At 45.7% G+C, this 14,179-nt stretch overlaps 1 protein-coding gene across 1 annotated transcript in view; it reads right to left on the bottom strand.

Moving 5' to 3' along the window:
• The window catches only part of LOC141257720 (heterogeneous nuclear ribonucleoprotein L-like), an 88,713-nt gene extending 77,854 nt beyond the window's left edge, over positions 1-10,859 (bottom strand). Inside the window, exon 1 of the mRNA XM_073672614.1 lies at positions 10,569-10,859. Within this exon, the coding sequence (XP_073528715.1) occupies positions 10,569-10,733 (165 nt within the window). The 5' untranslated portion in view covers positions 10,734-10,859. The remainder of the gene's footprint in view (positions 1-10,568) is intronic.
• Between the last annotated feature and the right edge of the window lie 3,320 nt (positions 10,860-14,179).

Below are 14,179 nucleotides of genomic sequence, written 5' to 3'. Positions count from 1 at the left end.
GAGAAATTAAAGAAGTTGTCCACTACTTGGACAACTCCTTGTCACCCCCCCACACTTGCCCCCGATAAAATAATAAAGCCTATACTCACTCGCTCTCCCTGGGGCTCCCTTGCAGTTGTTGTGACACTAGCGCTCAATAAGCGGTGGCGTCACTATCCTCGCCTCCTGTCGAATTGAACATGAGGTGGAAGTCAGAGATCAGCTACAGCCCGGACTTCCTCTTCTGTGAGTATAGGCTTTAATTTTATATGGGCCAAACATTTACTTCAAGAAGAGGTTGTCCTAGTAGTGGACAACCTCTTTACGTTCTCTATCTTCTCCACACTTGTGATATAATTCTCTCATGCGAAAGTATTGGATCCCACTACTAATATGACACTCGATCAGAGTTTGATCCAAGTAACATTAGCATAATCGGCCTGATTCTCTCATGAAAGAATTTATGGCTGTCTGATTTGGTGATCAATCTGGCAAACTGGTAATACTTTTGGAAACGCTAAACTAAATTGGTCTCTCCTGAACTGCCTCGGTTAATGGTGTTCCCCTTGTTTGGATATCTGAAAGCTCATTTAGATGCCAGTTTTTCTAGTACTAGCGCCATCTTTTTTTTTTTTTTTTTTTTATTTCCACAGATGGCACTCGTACCTATAATATTCTATCATATAACAGAGGTAGAATGGGATAGGAAAAATCAACTCGCCACATTTAGGTGTAAATTGCTTCACATGATGAGCACCACACGGAGCCGTCCTAGTCTGGGACGTAAGAAATCAAGAAGTGCATGAAAAGAAAGTTTCCTCCAGTGATGACAACATCAGTTAAAAAGTAGAAAAATATTCTTTATTATTAATCCAATAGTAAAAAAAGCCTTAAACATGGTATGTCATACCATGATTAAGGCTTTTAGCTGAAACAAGTCAGTTGCGTACTTGGATATCTCATGGTGACCAACGTATTTACCATTTTTTTACTATTGGATTAATAAAGAATATTTTTCTACTTTTTAAGTGATGTTGTCATCAGGGCTGTGGAGTTGGTAAGCCAAAACTCCTACTCCTCAATTTCAATGACACCGACTCCCTCATACATTGCTCATGTTTAAGTGATAAATTTACTGTAGCACAGATTCATCTCAGCTAAAAGTCTAGATCCTTAGATCAGGAATAGGACATTTCATTACTTTCCCAAATTCTTATGAAAAACTATTCCCCACAAACTGGATTGAACTACTGTACCCAATTTATTATATATTTTAGGAGTCGGAACATTTTATACAGACTCCGACTCCACAGCCCTGGTTGTTATCCCCAGAGGATACTTTCTTTTCCTATAATATTCTATGGGGCTGTGCACATGTTCGATTTTGATACAAACGTCAGAGCAAAATCAGCAATGTAAAATGACATCTGAGTGCAGTCTGATTTTCACTGAGAAACTTTTTGTCTCTCAACGTACAGAAAAACTGATGACACTCCAAACCAACACTGATCAGAATAATACCGTATATTCCGGCGTATAAGACGACCCCCCTACTTTCCTGTTAAAATATAGAGTTTAGGATATATTCACCGTATAAGACTACCCCTTTTCCAACGCATACCAAACACCGGTAAAAATTTAAAAAAAACAGATTTGAATTTAACATGGTCCTTTTTTAATTTAAATTCTTATGACATGCAGGTATATAGCAGGAAAACTGTCACTCATAAACATATTAAAATAGGGGGGACCCCACGTCATTTTTTGGGGGGGTCCCCCATTCTAATAGCTAGTAAAGGCTAGGTATTCAGCTGGGGGCTGATATTAGTAGCCTGGGAAGCTCCGTGGGTATTACCCCCTTCCCAGACTTCAAACATCTGCCCCAGCCGTCTGCTTAACCTCCGCTAGAGACTATAATGATGGTGGATCCCACGCCAATTTTCTTTTTAAAAAATCCTTTATTTTAACACTAAATGACAATTGAGGGGTTAATAAAGATGCAGTCCCTAAATTATTATTAATTTTGTAATTAATTTTTCCCAAAAATGTTGACGTGGGCTTCGCCATATTTTTGTGTCCAGCCAGGTACAGCAGGCAGGAACGGGCTGCCCCCAACCACCAGCTGCCTATTTGTACCTGGCCGGACACAACAATATAGGGAAGCCCTTTTTTTTTTTAATTATTTCATGAAATAATTAAAAAAAAAAATACGTGGGGCTTCGCCCTGTTTTTGTGTCCAGCCAGGTACAACTAGGCAGCTGGGGGCTGGAATCTGCAGCGCAGGGAGGCCCAAGCTTTCTGGCCCCCCCCCCGCTGCAAATTGCAGTCCGCAGCCACCCCGGAAAATGGCGCGTTCATAGAAGCGCCATCTTCTGGCGCTGTACCCAACTCATCCAGGGCCCTGGTGCGGTGGCTCACTGGGTAATAAAGGGGTTAAGGCCAGCTTGGCATTATCAGCTGGCCCTAAGCCCGAAATTCATGGGGTCACGCCAATATTAGACATGACCGCCATGAATTTCTAGTAAAGTAATTAAAAAAAACACAAACACCCAGAATAAAGTCCTTTAATTGAAATAAAGACACAATCCTTTATTGTTCTAAATTAAACCATACTTACCATCACGCCCATTCCAGCTGAAGCCAACGATCTCCTGCAATAAAAGAAAAATAATAAAGCAACCTCATCCTTACCTTTCCATGGTTCCCAGGACAGCTTCAGCTCTGCTACATCGAGATGACAGGCTGGACCGCAGCAGAACGCTGCCATCCAGCCTGTCATCCCGCAGACACTGAGAAGCGCAGGCATGCTTGTGCTCCTCAGTGTCTGACTGTGACGGCATCCAGATGAGCCGAGATCATGTCCAATGAACTCGGCTCACCTCATGCACGTCACTGACAGCGTGGGAAAATTCTCCTGCTCCCCGCATGCGCAGTAGAAGTTTCCCACGCTGTCAGTGACGGACGTCCAGGAGGTGAGCTGAGTTCATTGTCGGCTCATCTGGATGCCGTCACAGCGAGACACTGAGAAGCGCAAGCATGCCTGCGCTTCTCAGTGTCTGCGGGATGACAGGCTGGATGGCAGCGTTCTGCTGCGGTCCAGCCTGTCATCTCGATGTAGCAGAGCTGAAGCTGTCCTGGGAACCATGGAAAGGTAAGGATGAGGTTGCTTTATTATTTTTCTTTTATTGCAGGAGATCGTTGGCTTCAGCTGGAATGGGCGTGACGGTAAGTATGGTTTAATTTAGAACAATAAAGAATTGTGTGTTTATTTCAATTAAAGGACTTTATTCTGGGTGTTTGTGTTTTTTTTAACTTTTACTATGGGGTTAGTAATGGGGGGTGTCTTATAGACGCCTCTCCATTACTAACCTGGGCTTGATGTCAGCTGGCATTATAAGCTGACATCAACCCCAGCCCTATTACCCCACTGCCACCGCACCAGGGCAGTGGGAAGAGCGAGGCTAAGTGCCAGAATTGGCGCATCCTATGAATGCGCCATTTCTGGGGCGGCTGACGGCTGGTGTTTCTAGCCTGGGAGGGGGCCAATATTCATGGCTCCCTTCCTGGGCTATTAATATCAGCCCCCAGCTGTCTGCCTAGCCTTTGCTAGCTATTAAATTAGGGGGGACCCCACGTCATTTTTTTGGGGGGGTCCCCCATTTTAATAGCTAGTAAAGGCTATGTATTCAGCTGGGGGCTGATATTAGTAGCCTGGGAAGCTCCGTGGGTATTACCCCCTTCCCAGGCTTCAAACATCTGCCCCAGCTGTCTGCTTAACCTCCGCTAGAGACTAAAATTAAGGGGAACCCCACGCCAATTTTTTTTTAAATAAATCCGTTATTTTAACACTAGATGACAAGTACAGTAACCAGCACTGTCACTGTACTTCATATATATGTGACTGACATGTTTCTATCTATCTAATCTATGTGTGATGCTCTATCTTTCTGTTATAAATTGTCGGGTACAGATGCTGAATTGCCGGCCGGCTTTTTTAAAGAGACGGTGCACGAAAACACTAATATTTGTTTTAATAAATCCTTTACACTAAATGACAAGTACAGTAAGCAACACTGTCACTGTACTTCATATATATGTGACTGACATGTTTCTATCTATCTAATCTATGTGTGAAGCTCTATTCTTTCTATTCTAAATTGTCGGGTGCCGGCTGCTGAATTGCCGGCTTTTCATATATTGTCACAGAAGCGATGCGAACTTCCCTGCTCCGGACACAGCGCAGCGCTTCTGTGACAAGTGAAAGCTGTCGGCACAGAAGTCCTGCGCTGTGTCCGGAGCTGGGAATACGCAGCGATGTGTCAGTTTCAGCACAGAAGCGCTGACTGTCTGGACCTACCGCCGCCGTATTTTAACTCCCTCCACCTTATATTAACTCCGACATGGCAGGGATACGGCCACGGCAGCTTATTAACACCCCCAGAGTATCCCCGCATGTCAATTTCTGAAAGTTCAAAAGCATTACCGGCGTATAAGACGACCCCAGACTAGACAGAAGATTTTTCAGTCTTCAAAAGTCGTCTTATACGCCGGAATATACGGTAGATGGTTTTCTCATATGTGGAAAACACTGACATCTTGATTGAGCCCTAACACTGCATTATTAATTTAACACACACTATATATTACAAATAGAATTTCCTTTCACCATTTATATTGTAACCTATTCATTTAGGGGACATTTTTTTCTTGGTATTACCTAGTATTCCACCCAGTGGGGCTTGTTCTCTGGATACTGTGGCTACCATCTGGGGGTCATCTGACTGTATCATTGTCAGGACTTTGAAATTTTCACCTCTGGCATGTTTAGTTGTCTTTAAATGTAATGTGTCTTTGTTAATAGGCATTTTGTAGTGTTCCAACAAAATATTGTGATAATTTTTTGGTATATCTGGGTGTGCCATCTATTTGCCTGTTTGCTGTTTCCTATATCGGAGCAGTATTTGCACAGGTGTATGTACACCCCATTACGCAAGCTAGTGGACTCACTACTTTCCTCTTTATGTCAGTATTTAATACTTAGCACTTATTCTAAGGAAAAGTAAAAAATATTACTTGGGGCAATATGAATGTAATCTCTACATGTTAGGCTATGGGTTGAACTAGATGGACTTAGTCTTCCTTCAACCTTAAAAACTATGTTACTATGTTACTTGTTAGTTTCCTGCAATCACTTGATGACTGGAATTTCCCTTAAGTCCATATGCACACTGAGTATTTGGTGACTTTACACCAGTATTTGTAAGCCAAAACCAGGAGTGGGTGATAAATACAGAAGTGGTGACATGTTTCTATTATACTTTTCCTCTGATTGTTCCACTCCTGATTTTTGCTTAAAAATACTGAGATAAAATACTGACCGTGTGCATGTGGCCCAACAATTACCGTATATACTCGAGTATAAGCTGAGTTTTTCAGCACATTTTTTGTGCTGAAAAAGCCCCCCTCAGCTTATACTCGGGTATATACTCGAGTATATAGAAATTCCGTTGGTGGATAGTGGGGGGGGAGGTGGGCGGCACACGCAGTAGCCCCTGCTGCAGCTACCACATGTGCCCGCTGCTAAAAGGGAAATGAATATTCATTCTCTTTAGTAGCGGGCACAGAGGAGTGTGAGCCCCAGCTCCTGCAGACAGTGCCCGCTACTAAAGAGAATGCATATTCACTCTTCTCCACACCCATAGTCCCGGCGTGGAGAAGAGTGAATATGCTGGCAGCTCACATCAGCGTCTGTGATGCCATGCGCTGTTCAGATGCTCACATGAGCTGCTGCAGACAGGACGCAGCGCTGGAGCAGAGGTGAGGAAGGAAGGTGAGTATAAGTGTTTATCTTTTATCTGTGTAGTGATGGAGCCATACATACCAGGATTGGGGGGGCAGGGAATGAGGGGTGCCATGCATACCAGGATTTGGGGGGGGAAATGAGGGGTGCCATGCATACCAGGATTGGCGATGAGGGAGCAATGCTTACCAGGATTGGGGATGAGTGGTGGCACGCATGCAGGATTGGGATGAGGGGTGCCATGCGTACCAGGATTGGGGATGAAGGGTGCCATGCGTACCAGGATTGGGGATGAGGGGTACCATGTATACCAGGGTAGGGATGAAGATACCATGTATACTAGGATAGGGATGAGGGGTACCATGTATACAAGGATGGGGATGAGGGGTACCATACATACCAGGATAGGGATGAGGGATGGGGTACCATGCATACCAGGATAGGGATGAGGGGTGCCATGCATACCAGGATAGGGATGAGGGATGGGGTACCATGCATACCAGGATAGGGATGAGGGGTGCCATGCATACCAGGATTGGGGGGGGGGGGGGGGTGAGGGGTGCCATGCATACCAGGATGGGGAAATTTACCAGTAGCTGCTGCATTTCCCACCCTAGGCTTATACTCGCGTCAATAAGTTTCCCAGTTTTTTGTGGTAAAATTAGGAACCTCGGCTTATACTCGAGTATATATGGTAGATAGTTGTTTTCTTTGGGGGTGGCCTGTCATTTTTCTGTTGAAACAGTATTAATACGGTATATGTCTTTATGTTTATTTTTAAATTAGAAATTTAAACTATTAATAGTGGGGGGGGGTTATACTTTATCCTAAAGTGTTCATCAGTTTTATCACAATTGCCTTTTTATGTGTTTTTTTCTAGCACCTTTTCTTCATCTGTTATAGATATTATATTGCGGTTTCATTTTTCTTGTTCATTTTTGATCCTAAGAGTCTCAGGCATAAGGCATCAAACAATCATTGCATCTCAATCACATACTACTGAATTACAACGTTCACAGAGATGTGAAATATAAAAGTATCAACAAATTTCCAAAAACATACAATACTGGTTTGCACAATACAGAAACAATGATCTTACCTACCACTAAAACCTCTTCTGGGCATGTTTTTGGAGATATCAATGACAGTGACAGTTTTTGAAATCTGACGTGACACTGTTCCTGGCAAACCCTGAGCAGGAGAAGCAGGGTTGCTTTGATTGTGCCTGGAACTGGCAACGTTCCTTGGACCAAGGGCTGATAAACGTACAGACTATGGCCCCCACCACAGCATGGTCAAATACAGAATGCCTTATAAAGCCACGTGATCATTGACACGTAGTGTTTCCCCACTACCGCATCTTCAAAAACAAATGTATATGGTTTTGTCAAATTTTTACTTTTTTTCCCCCATGGTGAGCATGTTTGATCGGAGATACCTTGCAATCCAATTTAATAATCATAACAATCAGCTTTCAACCATCTCTAGTTTTTCTATATCCTTTTTACAATGTTTATCCGATAAACAATGTACATTTTAATTAATAGATCTTGGATCAATAATAAGTTCCACAACTGGATGAGTTAAAAAAAAAATGTTCCTGTGCTGAGATAATCTTACAAATGTGCCCCTGCTATGTACTGTGTAATGGCCGTGTCTGACCGTGTAGGAACATGGTCAGCATATACTACAGCTCATGGCCTGGGGAGGTAGCATAAGAGAATATACAGACACAGAAGGGACTAACAGCTGTGTGAGTTAACACATTTCCCTAGCTGTTTATCACAGGAGCGAGTGTTTCTGCTGAGACACTGGTGGTCCTCTGAGCTCATCATAAATTAAGTCAGTGACATAGGCTCTGGTGGCCACTGAGCTCGTATGTCACCAACTTGATTTCTGATGATCTCACAGAACTGGAGATGCGGCAGATGCTTCTCACAAATGGGGCATGGCTGAGTGTATCTGTAAAATACACCAAATTAATTAATGGCACATGTTATTTTTTTGGTTCAAAAAATGGTCTAAAAGTATGCCTCCCAAGAGATGGGATAAAGTAAGATAAGTGCATCTAAAGATGCACCAAACATAACGTACACCATGAACAATTGGACATTTTGTGACTGTCTATTCTAGGTTTACGTGGGTCTAAAAAAATAGACAGGATTAGTAAATCAAACCATCGCATACCCACCTCTGCCCCCCAAAAAAATAAATGTGTCGAAGGGGTGAAAAAGCCACATAAAATGCAGTTTTTGTAATGTGGGTCATATTGCCTTACTGACTGGTAGCCAACATCTGGAATTACAAAAGAAGCGCTGTGTGAAACCACATTACTATATAAAAATATACAATAAAAGAGGGCAAAAATGAGCTTTCTGGTGGCTGCCCCCAAAACACAGAAAAATGCATCAAAAGGATGAAGGAAAGCCACATAAAATGCAGTGTTTGTAAGGCATTTCATATTTTCTTACTGACTTGAATCTAACATCTGGAGTCACAAAATATGCTGTGTGACACCACATTACTAAATAAAAATCTAGATTAAAAGGGCAAAAAAGAGCTTTTATGGGACTGAAGCTGCTGCAGATGGATCCGTGTCTGTTACACAATCACTATAGAAAGGATGACAGAAATGACTGGACGCACCGCGGCCGTCGGGGAAGATGCTGGGAACCCGCACCGCGGCCGTCGGGGGAGATGCTGGGAACCCGCACCGCGGCCGTCGGGGGAGATGCTGGGAACCCGCACCGCGGCCGTCGGGGGAGATGCTGGGAACCCGCACCGCGGCCGTCGGGGGAGATGCTGGGAACCCGCACCGCGGCCGTCGGGGGAGATGCTGGGAACCTGCACCGCGGCCGTCGGGGGAGATGCTGGGAACCTGCACCGCGGCCGTCGGGGGAGATGCTGGGAACCCGCACCTCATAAACAGTAGGCTGAGGCCATTGAGGCAGCGAGAATGACACATGACTTGCACATGTCTTGTATGATCCACATGTGTCTGTACACACCATCCCGCCTGCAGCCACACGTTCAGCTTCTATACATCTAAGTGTTTTAACGTACAGTGTGAATTATTAATATTTCATAATTTCATAGGAAGCAGATTGTTTCGGTTTTTAGAATTGTGATGCTGCTATATTGTAACTAGTGAGGATAGTGCTCAGCATGTGCCAGCTGTGGATACAGAGCAGGAGGGCAGCGCCCGGCATGTGCCAGCTACGGGTACAGAGGAAAACAGTGTCAGGCCTGTGCCAGCTACGGGTACAGAGGAGGGTAGTGCCCGGCATGTGACAGCTACGGGTACAGAGGAGGGTAGTGCCCGGCATGTGACAGCTACGGGTACAGAGGAGGGTAGTGCCCGGCATGTGACAGCTACGGGTACAGAGGAGGGTAGTGCCCGGCATGTGACAGCTACCGGTACAGAGGAGGGTAGTGCCCGGCATGTGACAGCTACGGGTACAGAGGAGGGTAGTGCCCGGCATGTGACAGCTACGGGTACAGAGGAGGCCAGTGCCTGGCATGTGACAGCTACGGGTACAGAGGAGGCCAGTGCCCGGCATGTGACAGCTACGGGTACAAAGGAGGCCAGTGCCCGGCATGTGACAGCTACGGGTACAGAGGAGGCCAGTGCCCGGCATGTGACAGCTACGGGTACAGAGGAGGCCAGTGCCCGGCATGTGCCAGCTATGGGTACAGAGGAGGCCAGTGCCCGGCATGTGCCAGCTATGGGTACAGAGGAGGCCAGTGCCCGGCATGTGCCAGCTATGGGTACAGAGGAGGCCAGTGCCCGGCATGTGCCAGCTATGGGTACAGAGGAGGCCAGTGCCCGGCATGTGCCAGCTATGGGTACAGAGGAGGCCAGTGCCCGGCATGTGCCAGCTATGGGTACAGAGGAGGGTAGTGCCCGGCATGTGCCAGCTATGGGTACAGAGGAGGGTAGTGCCCGGCATGTGCCAGCTATGGGTACAGAGGAGGGTAGTACCCGGCATGTGCCAGCTATGGGTACAGAGGAGGGTAGTGCCCGGCATGTGCCAGCTATGGGTACAGAGGAGGGTAGTGCCCGGCATGAGCCAGCTATGGGTACAGAGGAGAGTAGTGCCCGGCATGTGCCAGCTATGGGTACAGAGAAGGGTAGTGCCCGGCATGTAGCAGCTATGGGTACAGAGGAGGGTAGTGCCCGGCATGTGCCAGCTATGGGTACAGAGGAGGGTAGTGCCCGGCATGTGCCAGCTATGGGTACAGAGGAGGGTAGTGTCCGGCATGTGCCAGCTATGGGTACAGAGGAGGGTAGTGCCCGGCATGTGCCAGCTATGGGTACAGAGGAGGGTAGTGCCCAGCATGAGCCAGCTATGGGTACAGAGGAGGGTAGTGTCCGGCATGTGCCAGCTATGGGTACAGAGGAGGGTAGTGCCCGGCATGTGCCAGCTATGGGTACAGAGGAGGGTAGTGCCCGGCATGTGCCAGCTATGGGTACAGAGGAGGGTAGTGCCCGGCATGTGCCAGCTATGGGTACAGAGGAGGGTAGTGCCCGGCATGTGCCAGCTATGGGTACAGAGGAGGGTAGTGTCCGGCATGTGCCAGCTATGGGTACAGAGGAGGGTAGTGTCCGGCATGTGCCAGCTATGGGTACAGAGGAGGGTAGTGCCCGGCATCTCTATTACATATATACATTATAGTATAGCAGGATTCCATACAGGAGAGTCCCGCACACTACACGATACACGATACACGTACGTGTCTCATACACACAGCCCGGTGCTGGATACCCCACATGACATGGATACATTACCCCATGGCCGGCTGAGCCCCGGGCACCGGTCTCTTTGGTCGGACATGCCTCTTCGTGCTCCTCTGAGGTATAGTCCAGCTCCCCGTCCTCCTGGTTGCTCTTCAGTCTCTTGGGCTGACTCTCGTACTCGCCTTCTTCGTACTGTTCGGAGGATGAAGACGACATTACTGCGACTCCTTTGTCCCGCACTGACACTAGACTCTTTCAGTCCATCCAACCGGGAGCGGGGTGGAGACTGCCGTGGAGTGGGCGTGGTCTGACAGCCGCGGGCTGGACTAAGAACAGGGCGCATGTCACTGCAATAAACCCTGCGCCAGCAACTAGACGGGGCAGGGCTAGAAGAAGAGAGCCACGCCCTCTGTCAGCTGCCTTTTACAATTGGAAAGCGTGTTGCCATGGCGATCATGTTTTCTACTAGTTGGAATGGCGACTGGATTCTGGCATTAAGCGCTCGTTGTGGTGCGGCCCGGGGGCGCACGGTGCTAGCGAATGATCGCTCTAGAAGGGAACTATATTCTACCGGACGCAGTAAATGTGACTACAAAAGAGAAACTTGTGGAGAAAGAAATGTCTGTAAATGATTCCCTTCACCTCTTTAAACAAACCGACTTCAACACCCGTATCACGGCACTATCCAACTAAAGGCCTCTTTCCATGCTCTCCTCAATACAAGAGTGCGGCCCCGACACCGACCTCAGCGCTGACGATCTGGCCAATTAATTAAAAGAAAAAATTGTCTATCTGACAGGCAATTTTCTCCCAATCCCCTAATGTTATGTATGCTCCTCTCTCCCACTGCATCTAGCTCACTTTCTGTCTTTGAACCAGTCACCGTATAAGTGACCAGGCTCCTTGCATCTTCTCGCCCTACACCCTGTACCAGTGACCCTATTCCCTCACATCTCCAGTCTCTTTCCCCGGCTGTCACCACTCACCTAACTAGAAAATTTAATCTCTCTCATCTGGTGTCTTTCCCTCATTTAAACACACCATCATACACCCATTACTTAAAAAAATCCCTCTACCAAAACTGTGCTGCTAACTACAGACCTGTCTCTAAGCTTCCCTTCATCTCTAAACTCCTGGAACGCCTGGTCTACTCTTATCTAATCCGCTATTTATCAGAGAACTCTCTTCTTGACCCTTTACAATCTGGTTTCCGCTCCTTACACTCCACTAAAACTGCCCTCACTAAAGTCTCTAATGATTTACTAACAGCTAAATCTAATGGTCACTACTCCCTGCTGATTCTCCTGGATCTCTCTGCAGCATTCAACACTGTGGATCACCAGCTCCTCCTCACTATGCTCCGCACTATTGGTCTCAAGGACACTGTTCTCTCCTGGTTCTCCTCCTATCTCTCTGACTGCTCCTCCACTGTGTCTTTTGCCAGCTCCTTTTCCTCCCCTTTTCCCCTTATTGTCAGGGTTACTCAAGGCTCAGTCCTAGGCCCCTTCCTCTTCTCCTTATACACTGCCCTTATTGGACAAACAATCAGTAGATTTGGTTTTTCAGTACCATCTCTATGCTGAAGACACCCAATTATACATCGTCTGCTAACATCACCTCTGCATTACTACAAAATACCAGTAATTGTCTTTCTGCTGTCTCTAACATTATGTCCTCCCTCTGTCAAAAACTAAATCTGTCAAAAACTGAACTCCTTGTGTTTTCTCTCCCCAATAACCTACCTGTGCCCAATATTGCCATTTCTGTGCGTGATTCCACCAACTACTCCCCAGTACCATGCCCACTCTCTTGGGGTCACTCTTGATTCAGATTTTGTATTCACCCCCTACATCCGATCACTCGCTCACTCTTGTCACCTATACCTCAAAAACATCTCTAGAATTCGACCTTTTCTTACCTTTGACTCTGAAAAAACTCTTACTGTGTCTCTTATTCATTCTCATCTGGACTATTGCAACTCTCTACTAATCAGTCTCCCTCTTACCAAACTCTCCCCCCTTCAATCCGTCCTGAATGTAGCAGCGAGGATCATATTCCTTTCTAACTGCTACACCGATGCCTCTACCCTGTGCCAGTCATTGCACTGGTTGCCCATCCAATACAGAGTTAAATCTTAACTTATCACCCTCACCTACAAAGCGCTCCACAGTTCAGCACTACCCTACATCTCCTCCCTTGTCTCAGTCTACAACTCTACTCGTGCCCTCTGTTCTGCTAATGACCTAAGACTATCATCCTCTATAATCCAAACTTCCCACTCATGTCTCCAAAACTTCTTGCGTGCTGCGCCAATTCTCTGGAATGCATTACCCAGGACAATTCAATTAATCCCCAATATCCACAGTTTTAAGCGTGGCCTAAAAACGCATTTTTGTTTTGTCCATACAAAACTTTCTTCAAAATCAGAACCCCCGTAGCATCGCATCTGTTCACACCACACCCTCCATGCACTTAATAACACTCTGTGTCTGTACTTGTACTGATACTATCTGGTGACCGGTTCATGCAGCATTATTTGAATCCTCCTATGTATGTTATTGATGACTGGTCCGTACAGTACAAGCATTTTTTACCATTCACCTTTTGTGTCTTCCCTATTTCCTCATAGATTGTAAGCTTGTGAGCAGGGACCTCACTCCTTTTGGTATCTGATTTATGAGTTACTCTGTAATGTCTTTAATGTCTGTAAAAGTCCCCTCTAAAATTGCAAAGGACTTTGAAATATGTTGCTGACAGAAATAAAAATTATTATTATTATTATTTGTGATACCCCAGGAGCGGACACCGACAACAAAAGGCATTCATGTAAAAATCATATGGGCAGTGGCACAATAAGAGTTTGATGGGCCCCGGTGCAAGATTTGGACCGGGGACCCCTTCTTGATTTTATATATATATATATATATATATATATATATATATATATATATATATATATATATATATATATATATATATATATATACATATATATACATATATATATATATATAAATATATATATATATATATATATACAGTACAGACCGAAAGTTTGGACACATTACTTCAATTTGTTTTGACGCATAACTTTTTTGTGTTCAAGGACCGCCCCTTCCTACAGCTCCAGGGGACGGCAATGGGGGCCACCTGTGCACCCTCATATGCTAATCTTTTCCTGGGGCTGTGGGAGAGGGATACGGTCCTTGGCATACCGGGTCACGAACATGTGATCTCGTGGTCAAGGTATATTGACGACATACTTTTTGTATGGCAGGGCTCCGCGTCGCAGCTTGACCTATTTCTTACCCAGCTCAACATCAATGACATTAATGTCAGGCTCACTTGGAAATATAGCCAGGCCAAAATTGATTTCCTCGATCTACTAGTCACTAAGTCTTCCGACGGTACCATTAGTACAGATATTTTCAGGAAAGAGACATCTGTGAATGCACGCTTACATTTTGAGTCTTCACACCCACCTAATTTGAAAAAATCTATCCCAGTCAGTCAATACTTAAGAGCACGCCGTATTTGTTCGGATAATACACGGTTCTGTGCTCAGGCAGCGGAATTATCTCATAGATTTACTAACAGAGGGTACAAATATAGGGATATCTGTAGAGGCTTCAATCGTGCCAAAGGAACTAACAGACAAACTC

Source organism: Phyllobates terribilis, unplaced genomic scaffold (genome assembly GCF_046119375.1).
Source record: "Phyllobates terribilis strain yellow unplaced genomic scaffold, ASM4611937v1 Scaffold_3__8_contigs__length_932513732, whole genome shotgun sequence".
In the NCBI taxonomy this organism is placed as follows: Eukaryota; Metazoa; Chordata; class Amphibia; order Anura; family Dendrobatidae; genus Phyllobates; species Phyllobates terribilis.
The sequence above is the reverse complement of the archived record's forward strand: the minus strand, read 5'-3'. Positions and strand labels throughout refer to the sequence as shown.